At 30.7% G+C, this 26,495-nt stretch overlaps 1 protein-coding gene and 2 long non-coding RNA genes across 3 annotated transcripts; 2 read left to right on the top strand and 1 right to left on the bottom strand.

Moving 5' to 3' along the window:
• The first annotated feature begins 960 nt into the window (after nt 1-960).
• Nucleotides 961-23,696, top strand: LOC111706176 (LARGE xylosyl- and glucuronyltransferase 2). Its single transcript, XM_023478971.1, has 23 exons — nt 961-1,079; nt 1,352-1,390; nt 2,084-2,148; nt 2,411-2,489; nt 2,680-2,729; nt 2,948-3,029; nt 4,382-4,465; nt 4,569-4,652; nt 4,908-5,017; nt 7,564-7,624; nt 7,848-7,961; nt 8,907-8,981; nt 18,566-18,618; nt 18,970-19,058; nt 20,021-20,167; nt 20,982-21,076; nt 21,132-21,171; nt 21,248-21,311; nt 21,531-21,598; nt 21,774-21,880; nt 22,013-22,048; nt 23,177-23,224; nt 23,282-23,696. The coding sequence occupies exons 1-23, from the start codon at nt 984-986 to the stop codon at nt 23,360-23,362; spliced, it is 1,767 nt and encodes a 588-aa protein (XP_023334739.1). The 5' UTR covers nt 961-983; the 3' UTR covers nt 23,363-23,696.
• Nucleotides 23,697-24,200: 504 nt separating this feature from the next.
• Nucleotides 24,201-24,960, top strand: LOC111706178 (uncharacterized). Its single transcript, XR_002766178.1, has 3 exons — nt 24,201-24,301; nt 24,372-24,612; nt 24,910-24,960. It is a non-coding gene; the product is annotated as an uncharacterized LOC111706178 (long non-coding RNA).
• An 888-nt stretch (nt 24,961-25,848) lies between these two features.
• LOC111706177 (uncharacterized) lies at nt 25,849-26,494 on the bottom strand. The gene is made up of 2 exons (XR_002766177.1): nt 26,212-26,494; nt 25,849-25,914 (listed from the first exon to the last, which is right to left on the bottom strand). It is a non-coding gene; the product is annotated as an uncharacterized LOC111706177 (long non-coding RNA).
• Nucleotide 26,495: the final 1 nt, after the last annotated feature.

Raw genomic sequence — 26,495 nt, 5'->3', positions numbered from 1 at the left:
TCAAAATTTTTTAAAGATTTTTTTCTGAATCTTGCATGAGGTCAAATTTTCAATAATTGAACATTTTTGTAGCTCTGGATACCACATTTTCATGATATTTGTTTGCATTATTGTGTAAAACTTTAGTTAAGAGTTTAATGAATAGTCAAAATTATTCTTCTATACTTAAACATCACAAGTCTTTAGCATCTGTTCTTCTAATAATAATTGCAAATTAAGAATGTTTTAATGACTTAGAGTCAGAAGCCTGAATGATATCAGTCTAGAAGGTTTCAAGCTAGAATATTAAAGCTAAAGCTCGGGACAACTTTTATCTAAGAAACCTTTTTGATGCGTACAAAAATAGTAGTGTTATAAATTAATAATCTAGCATCACCAATACTAAAAAGTACACTTGTACAAAGTTTTGACTGAAAATTACAGAGTGGCATATAGGGATGGGCATGTCCTGACTTTTTGTCCAAGACAAAAGTATTTCAATAATATTAAAAAGATTTATAAATATATTGTAGAAAACAATTTCTTACAACCTAAATCTCACCTCCCTCAGGGGAGAGGGAGGCCTGGAAATGGGGGGCAGGTTTAGAGTAAAGGGGGGGGAGGTCAGGTGAGTAATTGAAAAAAATCTTTTGATTATTTCTAGATGATTTAGAACTCATTCCTGATTTAAAATGCATTCCTGACTTAGAACTCCTGAATTTAATCGTTCGTTCAAGCAATTTTTGTTCCATTCATTTACTAACCTTTCCAATATTTTTAAGAATGCTTCTATGTGTTTCGTTCTTTTTACCGAACAATGAGATTGTTCTTGATAGTTCTGTTTGGCATATACAACCTACACTCCTGTACTTTTAATCTTGGTAGGATCATGAATGAATAAGATATCCTTTGCATAAACAGCTATTACTGTAGGTTAACAATTTCAAAGTTAATGGATTTTAATGATTCTTTTCTTCCCTCAACTTTGGTATAAATTTCAGAAAATGATGCGTTTAACAAGAGCACCTGCTAGATTAATAGCTTATGGACTTGTTGTTTTAAGTTTGTTACTTCTAGCTTATTCACAGAAGTTTGTTGAGGAAGGGTTACCTACCTGTATTTTATTTATTTAGGGCAAAACTTAAAATTTGATTCATATTTCATGAGCAACTGTAATCATACAGTAACCCAAAACTTTCCTGTAATTAAGTTTTAATTCAATAATCTTTACAATTGAGTTAAAAACAAAAACACTCAAGCTGCCATAAGCAACAATATCATTAAATTTGAAAATTAGGAAATTATTGGAAAATATTTTCATATTAATGTTTGCAAGCTTAAAGGAAAAAAATCAATCTAGTAGCCTTTGAAGATACCTATGTCAAGAATTGATTACTTTTTCCTCAATGAGGTAATTCTTATTTATCTTCCACTTTTTTATAACTGTGATACAAATCTATAACATTTTATACATTTTTGTAAATCCCTTTCTCTAATTATTTGCACAAAAATATCAAAATTCTATATATTTGATGCGAAAATACAGTCAATTAGCAAAAATGTAAGGAAATAAAATATGCTTGAATATAAAACTCCAAATACATTTTTTTAAACAATTGACCAAGTTAATTTAAATTTTGCAAAAAATGTTAATACCAAAGGATATATTTTCAAAAAACCAAAATGCAAATACCTTTACAAGCATCCGTGCAAAAGAATGTGCCAAATTTCTTTGAAAACTTGTGAAATTTTTTTTTCAAAGACTTATTAAAGAGTTAAACATTTTTGAAATCCAATGACTGAAATTGGGTCTAGAAATAGATTTTTTCATTTATAGGTAAAACAAGAGATTAAAGCATTATAACCTCAGGACTAAAGTTAGTTAAAACGTTAAAAGAATTGAGCAGTCTGAGACCAGATAAAAGCAGATTGCACAAGATTTTCAAATATATTTGCACTTTTTTAAAACTAAATAACTTTTTATGTCTTAAAACTGGATGTTATAACCAAAAATATCTTTAATTTTTAATGTCTAGGGTTGGGTGACTTCTCAATACATTTATTAACATATTTATATATTTTAACAAAGATAACGTTTTATAAGGTTAAACCTGAGTCCTCAAGAACTGAAGAGCTGAATTTGATCTGTATTCTTTGCCAAAGTTCAAAGTAATGTTCTCAAACATTGTAAACCTAATTTTGGATTTTTTACTTAGAAAGAAGAGCCATAAACTCCTAACAGGCATAGATCTATCACAGTAATAAACAACATGGTTAAAACCAGACAGATAAGGGTTTTTGAGCCTTTTTGTTTATGTTTAGAAGGTCAAAATTTTAGCTATAGCAAACAATATTATTTTTCACATTTAATATATATTTATTTTACTAGAGAATATTCATAAATGTTAAACTACAATATTGATATATTTAGCATTGAGTTAGGCAGTGATCTTACAAGGCAGATACGACAAGCCTCTGTAATGCTAAAATCAGCTGTAATGTTTTCTCAGGAACAAAAAATCTTATATTTTTTAATTTATTTTTAAAATTTTGTTCTATCTAAAATTGTAAATTGTTTTGAAATTGTTTTTTAATTGATAGCGATTTTGAAAAGCCTGACAGCTTTAGATTTACTTTTTAATGTACATCTGTCATGCAAACAATTTTTTGTTTAAAGTTTAAATGTTTTATTTTGTCTAGAAACTGTTACATTTTCATATTCTTGCTGATAACAGTAACCTATACTCTAGGCAATACACTTAATATTTTATCCAGATTAGATTTGTAAGCAAACCAAGCAATTCAAATTTACTNGTAAACAAACCTAACAATTTAAAAATAAATCATATATTAGTAAACAAACTAAACAATTTAAAAATACTTTATATCCTAGTAAACAAACCAAACAACTTAAAAGCACTGCATATATTAGTAAACAAACCAAACATTAAATGTAAGTGTCCTGCAGATTGGTAAATATGACACTTGGATGGCCGGAGATCTACAAAAGAAAACTAAGGTTTTCAATGCATCCAGTTTGGTATCCTGAGGTAAGCTTTTAACACACTTTGATTGCAATTTAACCCTTTACAGGTTGGAGGGCCTGAATCTTAGTATAGCCTCCCATGGCTTTCCCTAGAAAACGGCCTTGGTGAATAGGTACAGGGTTGAAATGCATGTACTTCACACAATTTTTCTATGACAGCTTGTTGAAAAAAAGTTAGACCAATAACTTTAATAGTCTGGGGGAGGGTTGAAAAAAATGACAAAACAGGGTCAGAGAAATGATAAAAAAATTTAGTTTTAAATAACTCAAAGTTTGACACATGTTTTTAAATCTATGTTTTAAGGGCTTTTCAAAAATATAGTATAGGTGTATAGCTTTATTGACACAGAAGTAATGGGCTATTTTAGAATTTTCGAAAAAATTCATTAAATTTCTAGCCATTAAAAGTCACACAATTTCATGATGAAAGTGTCAAAAATGACAGTGTTGAATTGCACAGATAAAAATAATGGACTGTTAAAAAAGATGATTGACATCTCATGGAGTCCTGATCAGTCAAAGCTATGAAGACAGTTGTTAATCAGATTTGTAACTCTAAAAATGTAGTCTTTGGTCCCTTTCAATTGAATACGTAGTATAATTAGCTTAAATCATGGGATATGTAATGACGTATATCTTAATATTGTCGATTTCAACTCTGCTGTAACATGTAACATAATAACAATGCAGGAATTGTAATTACGTCTTTAACTTTACGTCTAATAAAATATAAACTGAAAATACACAAGTTGATATAGTATCTTTGTACTGCTTACTGCGAGAGAGTAATCTTTCCCTTTTCTAACAAATAGGTTGGGAATCGTCTCTTTAAATTTGGGATCTATTAATAGCTTGTTTGATAGCTACGCTTATGTCCCTGTGTAACATTTAAAGCTCAATTAATAGTTTGTTTGATAGCTACGCTTATGTCCCTGTGTAACATTTAAAGCTCTATTAATAGTTTGTTTGATAGCTACGCTTATGTCCCTGTTTGGCATTAGAGCTCTATTAATGGCTTGTTTTATAGCTATGCTACAGTTTCCTAGGGCCTAATATAAAGAATTTGAGTCGTGCCTTAATTTTGAGAGGTGGCTTAAACATGTTTGGTTCCACTTAAAATTGCTTTAAAATTTAAGCCGGCACTCAATTATAACCAGTTTTTGGTGGATTTGAAACGTAGATAAAATTCATTAAATTTGGACCCTGATCTATGCTGACCTCATGGAAGTAATTTTACCATTCTCAGTGCACAGTGTTTTAAAAATGTTCACCCAAAATGGGTTAGAAAAGAATTGTAAAATTTTTTCTAATTAATCACTTATCTTATTGTTCAATATTCATTTCTATACAAATTAGGGGAGAGATGATATGAGAGTTCTGTTCCGTGAGTGTGCTACTGAACGCCTTTTTGTTCCAGATATATTTCCAAACATTGAAAAGGAGATTAAGGATACTTTTTAGTAAAGTTTTCAGAGAATTGTTATACTTTACTTCAAATTTAATATCTGTTTATATCTAAAAATATCCCCAAATTTTTTTTAAGGCAATTTATCTTGATACAGATTTGATATTTTTGCGACCCGTTGAACATCTTTGGGATGAGTTCAACAACTTTAATCAAAACCAGGTTTGAAGAAATATTAGATGATTTTCAATTTACAACTTTTTTCTATATTTAACGCAAGAATTTGTGATGGGCAATTTTTAAATTGTTTTAAATTATTAAAACAATTAAGATTAAAAGAACACTCCACTGAGGCTAAAAACTCAAAGTCCTTCAATCCTTGATCCAATTGTTTGATGTTTGCATTTGTCATGGCTTGATTATCTTTTTTTGGTTTGACACATTATCATTAAAAAAAATTTAGTTTATTTTTATTAGATTTCTGCCATGTCCCCATGTTTGTATCATTATGGTTCAGAGAGAAATAAAATTCCATTTTTTGGTGAAACAGGTCTGAATGCAGGCATTATGCACATGCATTTGAAAAGGTTACTATTTTTTATAATACATTTTTTTTATTGTAAGAAAGGAGTAAATCTTTGATAAGTCAAACTTTGTTTACATAATGTAGGAAAATTTGCTCAGAAATGAAACACCAAAAGGAAGGGAATGGGGAAGATTTTGATATCTTGAACCATTGACCCACCCAACTCCTGTTTTAACTACCTATATTTTGTTTATACCTATTTCAATTTGAAAGTAATAATTGTTAGTGTAATTTAAATATGTTTCAACTGGTTAACAATGAATTATTGGAATTAATAGATGTTTGGCAGGAAATCAATATGTTATTGTAATTTATAGAGGTGTAACCAATGCCTAACTCCTACAATGTCTTTATCAGCATATTTACTGTAATATCAATCTAAATCTGTCCTTTCTGCCTATCCAGGTATACACGATCCATAAAAGACAAGAGTCTGTGTTGAACTGAATATATTTGGGTCTAATTACAGCATATAAAATAAGTTGACCAGCATTAGAGTCAGTCAGAGCAAAATCAACAGATATTTACAGAATACAAGGATATTGTTATATTATTCATTTATTACAAATAGAGAGGAAGTGTTGCAACATAGAGCTGAGTATCTCTATTATAAACATTATTACACGTCCTCATTAGACAGCAGTAAACTCAACCTCATGGCTTCAACTGATCGTGGCTTCTTGTGATTCTTCATTCTGCTCCAATCCAGGGTCATTCTGTTGATAAGGGCTGCATGCAATGAAAGGTGCGATGCTGTAGAAGATGATTGCTATGGCGCAAAAAATTAGCAGGGAAACATTTTCTATCATAAAACAAGTCATGCGGCAACTCCTTGCAACTGATGAACTCCAAAGGGTTAAACTAAATATAAAGGATATCATTACCACATGATTCTACTTCTTTGCCAATCTGATTCACGTCAAATACACAGCCAAACAAAGTGTGTGAACCCAGAGCACAGCTCTCAATAACACAAAATGAGTTCAGCACTTTCTGTAATTTGAGGTATGATGGAAAACTGGAGAAGTTCTTCCAGCTTCGAATTTGCCTGGCGTATATGAATTTGTCATGGTATCAGAGAGAACCTCAGTAACTTTCTCATGGATTTGAACTGGAGTCTCAAATTGGCAATCAGTGGGCAAACTAACACAATCATTCTTGCAGAGATAGCACCAGATATCCAAAATATAGAAGTGCACAGACAGACACTGATCTGGAATAGCTGCACCAAGGTTTCTTGGATACCATAGAGAGCTGATTCAACAAGACTAACCTTAAGCAGATGTATTAAGAGAAAAAAACTGAAAAGTTGATAAATATATACTCTGAGATATATACAGGCAGAGAACATTAAGGGGATTTATAAGAATAAAGTATGGTGGCTCAGAGAAAGACATTTGTACATGCCCTAAACCAATGGAGAAAATGGTTTATCTTGAAATCCCTCCGATTTATATCCGTAATTGTAATTGATAGAACCCTTTAATCATTACACTATTAAAACAATTTAACTGGTAAACAATATTTAAGTATTATTTATTCAGGTATTTACTGGTGAACAATATGTTAGTGTAATTTATAGAGGTTTTTAGTGGTAAACAATATGTTAGTATAATTTATTGATGTTTTAAATTGTAAACAATACATTAGTGTAATTTAAAGATGTTCAACTGGTAAACAATATTTTAGTGTAATTTATTATGTTTCAACTGGTAAACAATATTTTAGTGTAATTTATTCAGGTTTTAACTTGTAAAAAATATGTTAGTGCAATGCAAAGATGTTCAAATGGTAAAAAGTATGTTGGTGTAATTCATAAATGTTCAACTGGTTAACAAAATTTGGGCGCCATGACAAACTCCTGAAAGACAAACTCCTGAAAGACAAACTCCTGAAAAGACAAACTCCTGAAAGACAAACTCCTGACGATGTTTCACAATTTATATTTAATCTAGCCGCAGCGCTCAGCCCAGAAAGTGTCATAACTTAACCTAACCCATGGCCACGGCGCTCGGTCCCCTAGCCTGTCCTAGCCACAGCGCTTGGCCCAGAAAGTGTCTAACTAACCTAACCCATGGCCGCAGTGCTCGGCCCCCTAGCATGTCCTAGCCACAGCGCTTGGCCCCCTAGCCTGTCCTAGCTGCAGCGTTCGGCCCAGAAAGTGTCTTAACCTAACCTAACCCAAATTAATAAAAAATAAATAATAATAAATTTTCTGGTTATTCTGATCATTGTAATACTTCGCTGGTTGAAGCATATTCAAATTACTAAAGATTGAGAATTTTTTCTAGGATATTTGCAGATTTTTTCTCCTAAAGTTTATGAATTTTATGATATTTCATTCAGAGAAAAATTTCATAATTTCAGGAGTTTGTCTTTCAGGAGTTTGTCATGGCACCAAAATTTGTTAGACTTGTAAAATGGTGGTCTTTTAACAATAGATAAAATATCGGAAAATTAAAATTTGTGTCAAAAATCAGTTCCTTTGATAGCTAATATTGTAAAGACATTAGATTTGTTTTTAATGTGATTATATATTTATTAAAGAATGAGAAATATGGACGGTGGTTGGACAAATGCTAATCTAGCCATGTTTGAAAAATACAAGGTTTAATATTATTTTAATAATATTCAGCTATTTTAAAATCTATTTTTAAGCTTTAGGTCTTTTTCAATTTAACAATAATATATTATTAAGCTTGATAAAATATCTTTGTGAGGGAAGCAGAGGCATGAAAATCACTTTATAGCAGACTTTACTCTGTTGCTGCTTTTAGATATTGTAAATATGCATCAATCACTTTAATTTAAATGAACTAAGTTTTGTGTAGGATCAAATTAGTCTGGCAGATCAAGATATTTTAAATATTCTTTTTCACTTTCATCCAGAGAAAATTTATGAACTACCCTGCCATTGGAACTACAGAGTGTGGCAGTGCAGTCAGGTAATTCAAGATCGCCTGAAATGACCACTGTAAAATTCCATTGATAATCTACATGAATTAAAAAAAGATTTTGGTATTTCCATTCACTAATGAATGTAAATAACTATACATTTTTAAAAGAGCATTTTTTTGGTATGCGTCAATTTTCAATGCATCCCACTTTTTAAGTAGGTCCATGCTGAAATCAGCTCTTTACTCTCAGAGGAATTAATAAAAAAACTAATGCTTCATTTCTGGCTTTTAATGTTTTTTTTTGTTTTTTTTTGCAAAATTTTTCATTTTTTTGAAATGATGCAAAATTTGGAAAAATAAATTTGTATAAAAAGGCTTGTGGATTTTTTTTGCTCTAAGAGCTCAGCATTAGAAATTTTACTATTTCAAAATTCATAAATTCTCTTCCTTTACATTAATAAATGTTGGATCAAGAGAATTTGATATTTATAGCAATACAACATGACTCTCAAGTCTCAATATAAAGCACCACATGTTTAGTTCACAATGCTTCCCTTTCAACCTCTGAAAATGGCATTTTTTTTTGCGAAACAAATTAAAGCAAAAATTTGTGAAAAGAGCAAAATATTTTGCTGAAAACCCTTATTCTAACTGAAGTTTCTTTAATTTAAGAAAATTTAAGAAACCAGAAAACTGTGATTTGGTGAGGTTGAGTCTAAAACCTTCTGCAATGGTTCAGGAGGTTTTCTTGACATGACTCCATCCTCAACAGCAGGGTGTATTCAGAGGGGGCACTATTGGGGCTGAGCACCTTCCCCTGGACCACTTAAATCTATTGATTTAAGTTGGTTTTCTGACCCCAATGGGTGCTGAGCCCCCAACTGGAAGGATAAAAAATGTTAGGCCCCCCCTGGACAAATTCCTGACTACACCCCTGCCCAACAGGGTTTGATCCATTAAGTCAATCCACTAAGTCAACCATAAATTCTCCAGGGTGAGAACAAATGTACTTCAGCAACTGATCAGGGGGTTTCTATTCTTCATGGTAATGCTCTCACATTTGTCAAGGTATATTGTTGATTTCAGAAAACAATGCTTATTTTCAAAGCTTTGTTTTAAAATTTTTTTGAAGGTATTTTCCATTGTTTGAGGAGATACATTATTAATGTTGAATTCTTAAAAATGACGTTTCCTTCATGAGATTAAATTCAGAAAAAACAATTTTGATATGTCATTTTGAAATTTTAATTCTGTGAATATTTAAGATTTATTCTTAGACAAATAATATTTAATAGTTTAATAATAATAAATAATATTAAATTTATTTCAAACTAGATTGATTGTTACATTACATTTTATGGTCAATGTATATATATAAATTGTCAAAAAGTTGAAATCTGTTACATTATTTATGTACATAAATAGTCTTTCTCTAGTTTGAGGACTAAGAGAGTCTAGAGACTGTTTGAGTTAGCCCATTGATAAAGTATTTTTTTTGGGCTGATCCTTTCATGAAGCGATGAGAGCAAGATAGTTTTGAAGAATGGTTAGCGAATCCTTGAGTGCAGGATATAAAAATATTTATTAAATCACAGAATGAGTCTGAAGCAGCAGTCACAGTACAACAATTTACCCATTTTGGCAATCAGGACATATAATATTGTTACAAGAAATATTTTTATATGAATTCTAATATTCTGCATTTAGATGATTTTTCAGAGAATTTCTATTTTTTAAAGCTTTCAGATCTTGAGTTAATGAATTCCATTTACTAGGTAAAATGAAGGATGGAAGATTGCGCAGGGACGTTTTTTAGCAAATCTGTAAAGCAATGTTATCCGTTCTCAGAGAATTGGAATATTTAAACATGCTTTCAAAACAGGAGGGAAGTTTATTGTAAACAAAAGAATGCATAAACAACTTGCAATTATAGTCAATTTTTGCATTTGTTGATATTTCGTATACATTTTTTTGGCAATTAATTAACCCTTTAAGTTTTGATGGTTTAACACCTCCCCAGGCTCATAAACCAAACTCAATATGAGGTCTAAACCCATTATAAAGGTTTACCAAGGTTTTAGTTGGAAAAATGTTCTTTAATCTGTATATATGCAATGAGGCAAGACTGATTTTACTCTTAGCTTTGTTTTTATGGGTATTCCAAGAAAGATTTTCGTCAATATTCACCCCTACTTTCCTATTCTTTCTATTATTTCCCCACCTATTGATAGCAACAAATTATTATGGTTAATCTTTTTGTTATTTGGACCAAATACTATAAATTTAGATTTAGAAACATTAAGTATCAGTTTATTACAGTTAAACCAATCAGAGGCTTGTTCTAATTCATAATTTACTTTGTCAAAAAACTCTCTAATATTATTTCCACTAAGCTGAAATGTCAAATCATCTTCAAAGAGAAGGGTTAAGAATGAAACAGCATTTGGAAGACAGTTAATAAACATCAAAAAAGTATAGGACCAAGCACAGACCCTTGAGGGACTCCTATAGTTATTGCACATTTTTCTGCTTTCTGTTCACAGGGTTAACTCATTATACTGTCCATAGATTTGATCTAAAGTTTCAATTTTTTTCAATGAAGGGTTGTGGAGATACAAAACATGGCACATTTTGTCCGTCTCGGCATCAGTCAAAATTTACCCACCCGGTCAATTTTGACCATCTGCAGCAGGAAATGGTCAATTTTGGCCGGCTCAGCTCAAACAAAATTGACCGGGTGGTCAATTTTGACTGATGCCGAGACTGACAAAATTATACAGGAGGGTGTGTGTGTAAATATACTATATTGGGGTAGGGTGTATACTGCACAGTGTGTGCCTAAAAACCGGCATTTCGACCAGGCGGTCAAAATTGACCTGGTCTGAGACAGGCAATTTTGACCGGGCTCAAAAAAAAGGCTAAAAAGAGCAGTAAACATAAACTTTTTACACTGAACATAACATTAGCATAGAACTAACATCAAATGCAAACTTTTCATAGCAATAAAAAAATTTTAAAAACAATTTTTCACAGATTTATATCTGTTGGAGTTGGAGTTTCCTGAATTTGAATCTCTCGCAAACCTGTAACATGCCTGCAACCTATAGGCGATACTTGGCATATCTAAAGGAAGGGCGGGAATGAAACAGGACGACATTTGGTTTAAAAATGAAGGCGCTAAAAAATAAAAACCTTAACCAGTCTAAATTGACCGTCTCGTCACTAATGGATTAAATAATTTGCAAACTAAAGATTGGTAGTCCTCCTAAATCCATTAAATCCATAGTGTTTTAATTTATCAGTAAGAATTGTGTGACTAGTTGTATCAAAAGCCTTTTGCAATTGTGTATTCTGGGTTATCTTTGTTTAATGCATTGTAGATCTAGTCTAGAAAATGAATCAATGGTTGAGTCATATTATGGTCCTTTTTAAATCCAAACTGTAAATCGTACTTTATCTTATTTTTTTCAATAAACCCACACATTTGCTTTGCTACTATTTTCTCTAAAAGTTTACTTAAAGCTGGAAGAAGACTTATGGGCCTGTAATTGTTGAAAGAAAATTCAGAGTCAGATTTATAAATAGGGATAACATGAGCTGTTTTAAACTCATTTGAAATATAACCTGTTTGAATGAAGAGGTTGAACCCATGCAAAATTGGTTCAGCTAATAATGGCAAAACATCCTTGAGCTGTTTACTAGATAAACAATCTAATCCAACACTGTTCTTAGGCTTGAGGTATAATATTTCCATTATCAGAGAAATAGATAGGAATATCAGATTTATCTTTCACCGTGCCCAAAACCTCTCTTACAACCTCTCACAGAATCTTTACTGAGTTTTATGATTTTTGAAGAGCAATATTATCCTTTAGCTGCTCTACAGAGTGATTTAAAAGAGTTGGAATAGTTTTAAATTGCTGGATATTGTTTAAAGTTGGACGAATAAGTTTACGCATACAAGAATTCTTTTCTTTTCCGAGAGTTTAACAGTGCACTGCTAATCCACCGGTATATAGAAGAATTTTTAATTGTCTTAATTTTCTAGGTAAAAGAAAAAGATTCCTCATAGCACAGTGAAATTTTCTAAAAGAAATAGCAAAATGATTTTTCCGGTCAATTTTCATTTAAAATACCTGACCAGTTATTAGTAGCTAAAAGACTATTAAACTTTTCCTTTCTTTTTTTGTTTATGATTCTAGTTCGAACTTTCTTGGCTTTGTAATTATTAAATGCACTATTACCAAGTAAGGAGTAAATAGAACAATGATCAGATAAAGAATAAAGAAAAATTCCAGATTTTGAATTTGAGTTTAGATCTTGAACAAGAATTAGATCAATCAATGTGGATCTAGAATGAGAAATTCGAGTTGGTTTAGATATAACAGGGAAAAGACTATTTTCAAGTAATAGATCAAAGTATTTTGAAGTGTCAGCATGTGTTGACACTTTTAAATCAATATTAAAATCACCATAAATAATACATTGGCAGGCTTTAAGTGAAGGATCTGTGCTAATTTGATCAAGAATAGAGTTTAAATTCTAATTAAAACTTAAAATATTTGTCTGGGGAGATTTATAGATATTTCCAAAGCAGTATACTGTTATATTGTTCATTTCAATTTTAACAAATAATGATTCAAAAATTCTAGGAATGAAAAGGGAAACACTATCAATAATCTTGGATTTGTATTTATTATCTACAAATATACCAACTCCACCCCCTACACCTCCTCCACTCCCCCCCTAATCTCACCCTCTCTCATGTGCAATTTACTGTACAGGCGGGAATACCCTTTCAATGTAAAATTAAAGGCGGGGTTTAGTGACCAAATTTCTTGTAAGCATAATGCTGAAAATTTAAAATCAGAGAAATCATTAACCATTTGTAAAAAATCATCCCATTTGTTAGACAAAGATCTGTCATTGTGGGAAAATACTGAAAATCTTTGTTCAATTTATTATGAGCTATAAAATCTGTAGGAGATATATAAATACAACTTTTTAGAATATCAATGTTTAAAGAAGTATCAAAAAGAGAATCATAAAGATTGCCAAACGGGGAAAATTCGTTCTGTACTTGCTGACCTTCATCATATGAATTCATAAAGACTTGAATAACCATAAATCCCCCTGCAACAAGGCCTAGGTCCTCCACAACACAACATCATCGCTCCCAAAGCTACAAAAAAGAATAAATCACAACTGCAAAACATTGACAAATAAACAATAGATATTAAAAAAGAATAGCTAAACTGAAGATATAAAAATTAAAGTATTACAAATATACCTTTTTACTAATCTACATATCAAAAATTTTGAAAAGTATTACAAAAATGCAAAATAATGAATTTTAACAATTAAAATTTAATATTTACTATGTGCAAGATAATGATTAAACCTATTTAGTAAGGCTTTGAACAAGATTGATAAGCTCCTCTTTATGGAGTGTTACTGTTACTCTCTAGTCCCAAGAGTGGGTTATACTATGCTTTTCCTTGTCATTGGCTCTTAATATGTCCGTTTTTGTCAGTAAAAAATGTTTATTCTCATTCTTTAATTTTCGAACTTCAAATAACAAATTGAACCTATGTTTGGTGAGCTGGATGTTAAAGAAAACATTTACATCTGGTCAGACTCCCTCCTTCAATCTCTGGATAATCGACTCCCACGTGGATACCTTCTTTCTGTTATGGATTCTTAGCACAACTCCTCCCTTTGGTAGATGGTGACATGCAGTATTGTCTTCTGCAGGGAGTACTGCTCTGAACTTATCCTTCACCAGTGAGATGATATGACAAGTTCTCCTCCTTCAACTGTGCAGGAGTCTTGCTGAGAAAGAACCTACCCTTGTTCTTGTTGGGCAAACTAGTCACAATAAGATTACCATTCATACCTCACCGGGATATCTCATCCATCTGGTACTACTGGGATCTGAATCTATTCTCCAGCATCTCCATCTTATTCTGCAATCCACTCAGGTTGTCGGTGAGATTTTGGACTGCAGAAATCAAGTTTTTAATGACTCCATTGACGTCCTTAGATGAACTGGAGTCAAAACTTATAGATATATTTTCTAGGGTACTCCTTAGCTGTTCTACAACATCTGCTCTATTTCCATTTGCTCTATGGTCATTTGCTCTAGTTCCATTTGCTCTATAGCTCATAGATCACAATGTTTGCTCTATATGTCATCTGCTCTATACGTCAATTGATCTATGACATAACACGTCATTTACTCTATAACCATTTTTATGACTGTGATGGTCCAATTGCTCTACTCAACATTTGCTCTATGAGTAAACACGTCATTTGCTCTATAAACATATTATATAAATATCTAATCATATTAAAACAATATTTTTACAATTTTACATTTTACATTTCTTCCTACAGTTTCATTATTCCGCCAACTTCCTGGAGATAGTTTAGTTTGTCTGCTATTTGTGCATATTGTGAGACCAAGTTAAATATTAACATTTCCTTGTTCTTTGAGTATTGTTTCCTAGCAGAACCAGTCTCGGTGTCATGATGGACTTTGAAGAACTGATGAAAACTGCTATTTGCGAATTTTCCAAAAAAAATTCCCGCATTTCATAGTCAAGTTACTCTCAGGAATTCCAATAAAAGCTATTTTATAGTGTATTTTTATGTTATAGAGCAAATGACATGTTCACTCAAGGAGTAGATTGAATATTGAGCAAATGACGTATAGATCAAATGACGTATAGAGTACAGAGCAAATGACTTGATAGAGCAAATGGAACTAGAGCAAATGACCATAGAGTAAATGGAAATAGAGCAAATGTTGTAGCGCCTGCTGTAATTTAGGAGAGCAATATCTACTCTAGAGTTAACTTGATTAGAGGAAGGTTCAGGTTCAACCTTTGACGAGTTTTTGGTATATCTGGGCGCCATTTTATACCAGCAAATTGTATTGGTATTTCACAGCAAGAGATACAAGTCCAGACAAATAAGAAATAGCTCTATATGTCTTTTTACAATAAAAAGTCTATGTCATTGTAGGGTTTGAAAAAATAAGATATTGTTTAATTTTCATCATATAATTATGATGCTTTTAGGTTAAACACTCATTGATATAGCAACCAATTTTATTTTAAGGGACATGAGATGAAAATCCAGAAGATATTTGAATCCTTCGAAAGGTTTGATTTAAAAAAAGATGAACTGGGACATCTTTATTCCCAGATCAAGTCTGGGCTAGCACAGGTTCTGTAAAAAATATATAAAACAAATTTTAATATTTTTTATTACTGAAATCCATGGGATTTTCAAGAAAAACAAAAATACTGTAAAGAAAAGAAACCTTGGGATTTTAACCTTGCACATGTATGAATGTCAAGAAATTAAAATTGAACAAAGTAAAAATAATGATAAAATGGAAGAATTAAGAAAACCAACTTGTTTTCAATTTTCTCCCTTATTTAAACTTTTTACAATTCCAATTTCAAATTGAATATATATAGGTTGATGATAAGGCTATGAAGAGTAAATGCAAAAAAGTTCCTGGAATAGATGCTATATTACTCAGACAACTAGAGAACTACATTGTTGGAGCTAAGCTCTAGATATAGTTGGAATGAAAAAAGGGCCACTAAAAGTAATTCTGGAGATTTCTATTAAAATATAAAAATGAATAACTTATCCTCTCAATTATAAAATCTTATTAACTTAGTTAATATGTGTCACTTCTGTAACAAACACTTTCCATGTCATTGCCCCAAACAAAATAACATAAATTTTCCATGATGTTGCCTTAAACATTCTATGATTACAAAAATTATCAAAAAATGAAAATAGATTAAAGAATCATGTTCAAATGCATATTAATCATTCTATTAACCAAAAAAAAATTGTAACAAATTTTGAGTGCATTATGTAAATATGCTTTTGTGCTGATTTTACACCATTTTTTTCAGATGAAATTAGGTTTTAAGCTTCTGATTGCATCATGTGTATTATCACTTTTCATTATTCTCACAACTTTTGAAACCGGTAAATTTTTTAGCATTTATTATTAAATTTTTACAAAAAATTTTAAAAAAGAGCATTTATTCTATAGCTGTTGTATCTTCTTTTTCGCTGATCATACAACTGTTTTTAGTTCATCTCTTTGTAGATTTTGGAAAATGAAATTTAACATGATCAGAAACTGGTAAATAATTTAGTTAAAATAGTGCTCTCTAACTCATAGGTATACTTTCTAGCAGCTACAGCAAATAGAATAAAAGCAAATAAAAATAGTAAAGAGCCAAACAAATTTTTTTCCATTTCTATCATGGAAAAGGTTCCGTTAATTCCTCATTCCCATTCAATTCAGGACTGACTTTATCTATCCATAAATTGGAAATTACTGGAAAAACTTGAAAAAATAAACACTAAATACTTAATTATAAAATTTGTGCCTGATTTAGCTGTAGTTAGAGTTGCTTCTGAGAAATATCATGAATTGTAAACTCTGGCTCTTCCAGTGTTAATTTTATTCATGTCTCAAAAAATTTCAAAAACAGAAAACTTTGGAAATGACTAGCAATCCTTAAATCTATTTGATATTGTTAAAAATCAAAAAGTTTAAATGATAACCAATAAAATTACTTATTAAATAAAATTGGTCTGTTTACAGTATGCATACCAAAATTGCCATGTCTCATGTTCAATAAACTATTTAGAGCCATAACTTTAGTCAGCCTCCTATTCCCGAGTTTTCTGGTTTCACTAAATTTACATACTTTGCTCAGCTGTTTTTTTTGTCTATGTATCCAATGAACATCAAAATTGCATAAACAGTTGAGCCCAACATTTGTGAGGCAACTCACATGACTCAAGGGAAGGTTTAGAACCAGTCGGAATTTAAAAATTTGTGCAGAAAAAATGTCCACATTTTTTTTCTTAAATTCACCAAGTCAAGCCAAGTTGTTATAAATTCTAATTTATTACAGTTTCCATTTAACTGCAATTTTCCTGGAATTCCACGTTAACAAAACAAATTTCCAGATCATTCCATTTCCAAAATGGAATTTTTTTCCCTAGAGTTATTAATAATTATTGATATTTGTTTTAAAGGAATGATGCAAACCCAAAACCACAATCTTAAGTTTCTGGCAGACTTAAATTCTCGTGTTTTTAATTTTCAAAGTTCTCGACATAATGGTAAGAAAAAATATTCTATATCATATGATTTATTTGAAAAACACAGTTGAAAACTGTAAAGTTATATAAGTAATATTAAAGTTATAGTTATTGAATGACCAAAAAATTTACATTTGATTGCAGATGAAATATCTACAAATGCAGAAGAATCTTCTCTACCAGTAGCTTTGAATAGTGAACATGTTAATGAAACCTCTACTCTACCAGCAGCTTTGAATACTAAACATGTTCATGAAACCTCTACTCTACCAGCAGCTTTAAATAGTGAACATGTTCATGAGAACCTACATCCTGATAACCTTACCCTAATAAATATCAACAATTTTAAAATCAATATCAACTATGATATTTGTAATGTTTCAGAAATAGGTAATTAAATACTTTTCTGCAAACTTTAGTTGAGCCCTAAAGGTTACTAAACTACTTCTTAACTACTGGATCAAATCTTTAATCATAAATTCAATGTTTGATTGAAAGTCAGCTGGTGCACATATATTTCCCGACTATTCCAAACAAATCAGAGGGCTGTCAATATTGGGTTTATTATTCTTTTGACTGAAAAAAACCTCACCTTTTGTTCACTAGAAGTTTAACAACTGCCTTTAAAGATACTGTCTCTGAACTGTCTCTATGTTCTACATTGCACAGTAAACACAGACTCAAGATAAAGTGGAGTTTAACACTACTTTTGCCATCCTTATGTTGAGGTTTTGTCTAGTTTCATTGTGAAAATGCAATAATGGTGTCATATTTGGGTTCCATCAACAACTGTTGAACCACTTTTGGAGTCCACTTACCAAACTGGGTGATATTTGAGGAAACTTAACTTAAACTCTACTTTTAGAATCTGAGTTTGTACTTTATTTTACAAAATAGCAATAGCAATACTGGTCTAAATCTTATGGCAAAACTTGAAAACAATATTTCAATCCCTGATTGCAACTTGGTTCAAAAAACGGTAATGGAACAACTATTTTACAATGTAGTTCCTCTTGAGAACCATATGTTCCATTCAGTCTTGTTTTGTCATGACCTATCACACTTCCTTAAAAAATCTGAATAAATAAAATAAATTTTTAAGATTTTCTTAATAAAAGTTAGGGAGTGTGATTTACACTTACCTCTATCAAAGTCAGGGATTAAGAATGCTCTTCTAAAATCTAACCTCATTCAGGTTTAGTAACAATTGTACACTCTGCAGTAGACAACTCTGTGGCTAGGACAGCAATCAGGAGTTGTATCAAATATAAACTAATAAAAGTTGAAGGAAGATGATTATCTTGAAAGTCAAAAGACCATAATGATTAATTAAGTTCAAATTTGTTTTTCAGTTTTTTTTTGTTTTTTTTTATAACATAAGCCAATGTTAGCTTTCTATTCAGAATTTAAAAGCCAAAGTTGGGATTCCCTTTTTATTGACAACACAAGTTCTTTTTACCTTGGTGTGAAAGATTAAAAACAAATCAACATTATTTGATAAGTTTAATCACAGAGAGACATGGGGCAACCCAAATATTCCTGGGGTTAATACAAGGTAAAACAACTAAAAACATCTAAAAAACACACTAGGGTTAAACCAGGGCTTTCGTAAAACTTGATAGAGTACAAATTTAGCAACACCTATTTTGCAAACACTAATTACGCTCAGCTTAATTTGAAATTTTGCTAATTTTTATTTCAAAGAACATATAAGAAATTCTAAAGTTATCATATTTAATTGTACAGAAACTAAAGATCCTCTCCCCAACTTCCTGTATTCACTATCACACTTTATTTTGAATTCTGATTAGATCCATTTAAAGAATAATTATGTCTACCACATCTTTATTTCAAAGATGTTTAAAAAGAAGGATTTCTTGCATTCTAAAATCAGCAAATATTTTAGATTGGTGTTTTTACTGGGAATGGTGAGCGATGTTGCAAAACAAAATTCTGTGAAAAAGGAGGCCATGCAGTATAAAGATATTGTACAAGGAGTGCAAAATTCATATACATATATATGCAATATTCATCGCTGTTACCAGAACTCCTGATTCTGTTATTGGGTGATTTCTCATACCATTACAACATAAATCTTAACATCGAATTTAATATTCTGAAAATTAAATATGAGTATTGGTTATTGCTAGGGCTGGGCAATGTTCTAGAAATTAACAAAAACGGAGGATTCTGTTAATAAACTGCAAAAAACTGTTTATTTGAATTAGTTGGTGTTAGTGAATGCCTTGAATAAAGTCCAATTAAGCCCAGCACAATCAAAACATTGAACTCCAAAATTGTTTATTATTCTTGAACTGAATTTAATACATTGAAGAGAGAAAATGTTCACTGGCTAAAGTTTTAAATCACCTATTCAAAGTTTAAGATATTGAACAAAATGTAAAGTCAGACAAATTTGCCCCTAATTCTAACTATGTTCAACTAATATTGGGTGCATCAATCTAATGAATGAAACAAAACTTAGCTCTTGTCACTTTAGAATAGTTCAAAACTTTCAAATCTGTCCTAAAAGATTTGCAGTTACATCTCTCTACAAAGATGAACTTCATACAGTTTATGAAGTACAGGTCTACCACTTGGAATTATTCACTATTTTATTGTGATATTCAAAATTATTGAGAAATGCTCTATTTGATATTAATTGTTTATTGGAAAAAGCATGGTGCAAAGCTGAAGATACATCAATATTTTTAATTTATTTTTAAAAAATAAATAATTTTTTATTAGTTCCCAAAATATTTTTTTTCAGAATATTGATCATTATTATTATTTTGATTTTATCTATTATTTATTTCGAAAAATCTACCCCTACAAAATTTCTTCCGGAAAGTTGTTTAGGTTTACAACCCTCAGCGCTCATGCTTTAATACACCATGTACATTGACTGCTCTGTAGATTATTATTATTTTTTGAATATAAATATTGCTTGGGACTAGGAGACTTCTTGGACACATACCGCAATCTCTCTTATAAGAATGTATTTGGTAAACTCTGGGTTTCAAACTTTTGTGAGCAAGCTGACTTTGTTGTGAAGACTGATGATGATATGTTTGTTGATCTGTATGCTACTTATTTCTTCACCAGGCATGAATATATGTATTTAGTAAAATATTTATAGAATGAGCTCATGAATTTTAGCAGTTCATTTACCCTTGTCAAAGCTTTTGCAATTGGACAGATAAATTAGTAAAAATGTTTATTTATTTATAAGCTTCACATTTACTCTTGGATACATACAGAAAATACAAACAACAATTAATTAGGTAACAATTACAATTGTTATCATAGATGAGTAAAATGTTTATTACCAAATTAAATGCAGGAATCTTTACATACTTAGAGTAATGTTAATCTTGATACATTGTTTATTGGTTATCTGGGCCATTCAGCTGTTCTTTGTTTCCTTGTAAGACTTTGAACAGTCCATTGCAAGAAGAGTCAGTACTCCATATTCTGTACTCTTCCCTATCTATATATAAATTTGGGTTATCTGTCTGTTTGTCTGTCTGTCTGTCTGTTTGTATCCAATAAACATCAAAATGGCTGAACCAATCAGCCCAAATTTTTTGTGGGACATCTTGGGACCCCAGGGAAGGTTTATGAATGATCAAAATTTCAATTATTTGTCTCCATCAAATTCGATCTCCATTAAATTTTTTAAAATTTTGAAAATCCACGAAATTTTTGGTGAAAATCCGCGAATTATTTTTGTTTTGTTTTACGATGTACATGAAGAGAACAGGTTCACAATTAATTTAGAAGATGGGCAAGGCTAGTTGTACAAATTTTACTGTTTTTGGTTTTAAGTTGCAGATTTTGGGTAAAAAGCTAAAGGTCAAAATATACAGATGGTCTGGTTATTATAAATAAATCATATGTTCACAACCAAATTCTGTTGACAATATCTTGTAAGCCCAGAATATAATGATAACAGCTTTCTTCTTTGTCCCATGTGGCCACCTACAAGAATTCTGAGAGATAAGAAAAGAAAGGTACCTTTGATCATTGACTGACAACATCTCAATTAATATATCATGACATTTTTAGTGGTATGTGAGCTATGATGAAATTTCAAAAAAAGAAGGAGGTATTTTTTATTTTTAAACATATATAACAGGTTAGTTCTGTATTATTGGAGTTGGAATAAAGAAAAATATTTTAAGGTGATTTGTATCCACCGTATTGCTCTGGATACTTCTATATCTTGAATCCCGGAACTTCTGCAAGGTGGGTGCAATAAATTTGATACTTAAAAATGTATTTAAATGTATTAAAATATTATTGTAAAAAATGTTGTATATGAGAATTATGACATGATAAGGCTAAAACAATTTCTAAGGTTAGAAAGTAAAAAATGTTTTTTTCTTCTCCAGATTCAAACTTATATGCAAGGCCTTTTCCCATATCAAAAAGGGTTAAGTTCTGATGCTGTATTACTGTACTCAGATTAGTAGTTGCAGCTCAGACAACAAAATTTTTATGGATAGACGATGCCTGGGTAACTGGTTACATAGGCAAGTAAAACAATTTCTGAATATAAAAAGTATCCATATTCTGTGTCTAATCAAACTAACTGAATAATAGGAATCTAAATAATTTATAACATTAACCTTTTTTAACTAATTGTTAAAAAACAGGAAGTTTTGAACAGTCTTTAATTTTCATAAAATTTATTAACTTTTCCTTCAGCAAAGAAGTTGAAAATCAAACAGCTGGATATAAAACTATTATTGAAGAGAAAGATGAAAGACGGTTTAATGATCAAATCAATTCAAACTCCAGAAATCTATCATAAGGAATTGCAATGTATATTAAATGACAATAGTAACTTAATGATTGCTGCTTTAAAGTTTAATGAGGCTTTTTTAACTAAGTTAATTTTTCTTAAAATTTGTTTGAATTGATATACATGCAACTGAATGATGCAGGACATCTTAGCTACACCAAATGGTAGAAATTTGGAGGTAAACTGTTGTTGAATGGTTCAAAACTCACTGATTTATTTAAGCCTGATTATAATTACATATGGAGTTAAAATTTGTGTCAAACAAGGTTTTAGTTTCAAAGACATAATTATTGATCTCTAAGTGATTGTAGTCTGGTCAAAACTGTTTTCATCTGACAATTTTTTTCAGCAAAGACCAGGTTCTCTCAGTCTTCTAATTCTACAGAGAGGGCCTGTTCTTTGCAGGTTATAAGTAACTCCCTTGGGAAGTTGACATCCAGTGTTTTATCTATTATTCTGAACAATATATGATTTTTGGAGTGGGGTTGGAGTATTCTATTGAGAGGCTTGTACAAAGTTTAATATTTAGGGAAAGACCTGAATTATAATAATGAGAACTTCCATCTAAGAAAAAAGTATTTTTTAAGAAGGCTCATTATTTACAGGACTGAGATTACAGGGTGGTTTGAATCTTCAGTTTCTTTTACTACAAGTTACAATTTATTGCTACAACCTTCAATTAGTTGTGAAAGCTATTTTTCAGTTCCTATGAATAAAGAATTGAGTCATAACCTCAAACTCAAATCTTATAATTTTCATTTTTATGCAACTTGATGTTGTAGGTCTTTGATATTTCAAACTCAGATCATTTACAGAATTCATTGTTTTAAATAACTAAGATCTTTGCCATTGGGTTACACAGATATAGGGATTAGAAAATCAGAGTTTGAAGGAAAGACTTTGAAAAATGGTTTAAAATAGTTTTAAACAAATGGGACAGACACATGAGGATTTAATGGTTCTCTTAATATTTTTGAAAGCTTTGACCTGTTAAAAACAAATTTTTAGCCTTATTTCTTAAATCCTTTGTTGACAGCATATACATTTTGAATGCACAAGTATAGAATAAACCAATTGGAAAAGTTAAAGATTGATAAATTATAGCCCAACACATGTTTGATTTCAAATATAATAAACAGAATGCTTAGATCTCTCTGGTTAGTCTGGGGTGAGCAGAATCTAACAGTTCTGCTATTGTAATCCTACAGGACTCACATCTTGCATATGATTGGGCACATTTAGTATGCTTTTAAAATCAAATAATATATTTTAACTATGAAACATTTCAAAATTCAAATCTATTTAGATTTCACAAACACTGAACAAGCATGCTTATTGGTGTTACATTCATCAGGTAAGTTAAAGTTAAAAAGGCTTCTATTTCATTTTTAATTTTAATTTTGTGTTTAAGTGCTTTAACAATATCTATCATCCATCAACCAACATATCTAATACTAAAGATGTCATAGAGGATGGTGTTTTATCAAAATGAAAATTGATGAAAAAATGGCAGCTTTTGGCATCCCCAAAAAAAAGTGAACCAGAAATGTAGAATTTGCCTAATCATTGCAAACATAATCTAAAAATGTTTATTTTTAAAAATTCAACAAAAAAATAAATCAATAAATAAAATGTTGGAAACTACAAATCTTCGATCAACAATGAACGAGTAGAAACATACAAAGTAGCATCAAATATTTAAAGTTCCATAATTTTTACTTCAAGAATGGGAAAAAAGGGGGGTGTGGATTAAAATGCAAATGAAAGACCAATACAGTATGTATCATCTTTTATATATAATTGAAGGCCTTCTAAATGTTGTAACTTTAAATTAGCCTCAGACCAATACTTTTTGAGTTATGTAGAAAAAACTACAGGGGGGGTCAAATTGACCCCCCTCCCAGCGGGAATAGGGTTAAATAAATATATTCTTTGTTCTGATTTTTTTTCTTGTGCTTTAACCATTAGTTGAAGATATCAAAGAGGAATTAAAGGAGATTTAAAATTCGGCGATGGTGATGGACCAAACCTCTGTAGAGAGAGAAAACAAAGTAGATGTTAGTTCCACATTTATTGAAAATATATTTCAGTCTAGGTTGCCCCATTGTCAGTTCTAACAGTGTAATAACCATCAAAATTAATGTTAATAACCACAAGAAAATAAACTAACAAAAAAAGATAATTTCAAAAAAATTTAAAATGGGCTGTCAAATGGACAAAAGGGAAATAAACTCAGATCATGAGATGGAAAAAAGGTAATTTGCAAATATTCACTTTTTAAAGAATGTTTTAAGATAATTATTATTCCTTGAGATTGTTTCTGTCATGAAGATTATAAACAAATTGTTTAGTTTATATGTATAGTGTATAAAGTGGTGGGGGTCGATCTAATTAACGCACTTCTAAGTAAATCAGGAGGGGCTTGTCTAAGGTGGGGTATTAAACCTTTTAAAGAATTGGAAATAAACAATACTCTTTTTTTAATAAGTAATTTGTTCTAGGTCTGCATAATTTGGAGAACAATGCTTGATCAAGATATATATAACACAAAAGTTATGACTTCTTTTTAGCATTTTATTGTATGCTTTCTAAACCCAGGAGTGTTCATAATGACTCATCATGTATAGTAGCAGTGGTTATATGTTTTTCATAATAAGAGATGGTAAATTATCATTAATGTCTGATAGTGTGAAATTAATTATTTTCAGTGCTTGAGACTGCATATAATGCTACCAATGCAAGGTAAAGATCAGCAAAATGAAAGTTTTTAGATTTAACTGATAATAACAAGGATTCAAAGAGATCTAGACTGCTTTAAGAAAAGTTGCATACATTGGTATAAAAGGGTTGATTTTAGAACTATACAGCGCTTGTTTTCAGGTTTAGTTTTTAAGAAGTACCAATTTTATTGTGAGAGCTTGCACCCCTTAGATTATTCTGACTTTGAACTAAGAGTTTGCTGAAACAAATGATTTTTTAAGACATTACTTTTTATATTCCAATGTTGTCATCTTTATATTTTAAACACAACATATTCAGAATGTACTGGAAGTCTCTGAACAATGATGAGGATGAGGATGATGATTACAACAACAAGAAAATATATTGCAACCCTACCTGGAGTCATTCATTCTCACTGCATGGAGCCTCAGTTTCTGCAGGACCTGGAGAATACTCTGGATCCTTCCCAACCTTCCAGACATTCCCAATTGGTATCCAGAGACTACCTCCACCCAACCTAACCCATCTCAATATTCCCCATAGTCTTACCTATAGATAATTTCATCCAGCAATGTGGAGATATTTCTACACCATCCACTGGAGACATTTTTTGAGACAATTTTTTTATTGTCCGAGAGGAAGAAAAATGTTTGGTCCAATTATAGCATCTCGCAGCATTGAGTACAAAATTATTGACAAAGATAACATCCAGTTTAAAAATAACGATATCCAGTTAAAATATCCAGAAGAAGGTTTTGACTTTGTGTTAGGGATACCACCGGGTTTGTAAAGTTGTCGTTGCGATTAAAAAATATTCCATATTTTATTGAATTAACTTAAATAAAACAAAATACTTTATTTAAATCTCTTAATTTTTTAAGAAAAGGAACATCAAAATGTTTCAGGTCTGGAAGAATAATATGTTGTGAATTGTATTTCAACAGGAAATAAACTAATATGATATAAACAAATTATAAAAAAATTTTTTTACTATAACAGAGGTGAAAAAAAAACTTTAGCACAATAATAAGATCACAATTAATCCTCTTGACAAGGGTTCTTTATTCATATTTGATTTGAAAACAGTTCTAAACAAAACAAAACATATTTAATTTTTACAAATCGACATGAAAATATATATGGACTTTAATTGGGGTGTAAAGAGAGGGTCCTTATTTTTGAATACCCATTCTATAACAGTTTTATATTTTCCAGTCAGGTTTTCTTGGTTCCCCGGGTAGAACAGTAATGTTTGTATACAAGGGTTCATTTTCTATACTCTGTATTTTGTAATGTACACTGTTTATACCGTCAGTCTTATACCTATAAACATAACCATCATTATATCTCATTATTTTTATTCTTATGATCATTATTGTTATTTTTGTTATTGTATTTATAATTGTTATTTTATTATTATTATCATTATTACTATTATTATTGATATTATTTATTACTGTCCTCTTTATTATTATTATTGTTATCATTATGCAACAAAAGTCTTAGATTATGAAATTTTTAAATTACCAAACAAGAACTAAATCATCATAATCATTGAATTCCGATAATATCTACACTAATTACATTGATTACGTAAGTCTCTTCCCAATTTCCTACTACCTGCTTTGTCCAGTTCTGAGAGCTTTAAACCTTCCTTCGCTTTTGGTTTCTTGTTTATGCTTCACCATAGTGTACCTAAGTGATCAAAATATTTTTAGAAACAAATATTTTTTACCAAATTGTCAAGTTTACCAAATTGTCAAGTTTACTATATTGACAAGCTTACCAAATTGCCAAGCTTACCAAATTTTCAGGTTTAACATATTGTCAAGTTTACCAATTTGTCAAGCTTACCTAATTGTTAGGTCTACCAAATTGTCAAGTTTACCAAACTGTCAGGTTTT

This window comes from Eurytemora carolleeae, unplaced genomic scaffold (genome assembly GCF_000591075.1).
Source record: "Eurytemora carolleeae unplaced genomic scaffold, Eaff_2.0 scaffold699, whole genome shotgun sequence".
NCBI classification, from domain to species: Eukaryota; Metazoa; Arthropoda; class Copepoda; order Calanoida; family Temoridae; genus Eurytemora; species Eurytemora carolleeae.
Note: the sequence above shows the minus strand (reverse complement) of the source record. Positions and strands in the feature narration are given on the sequence as shown.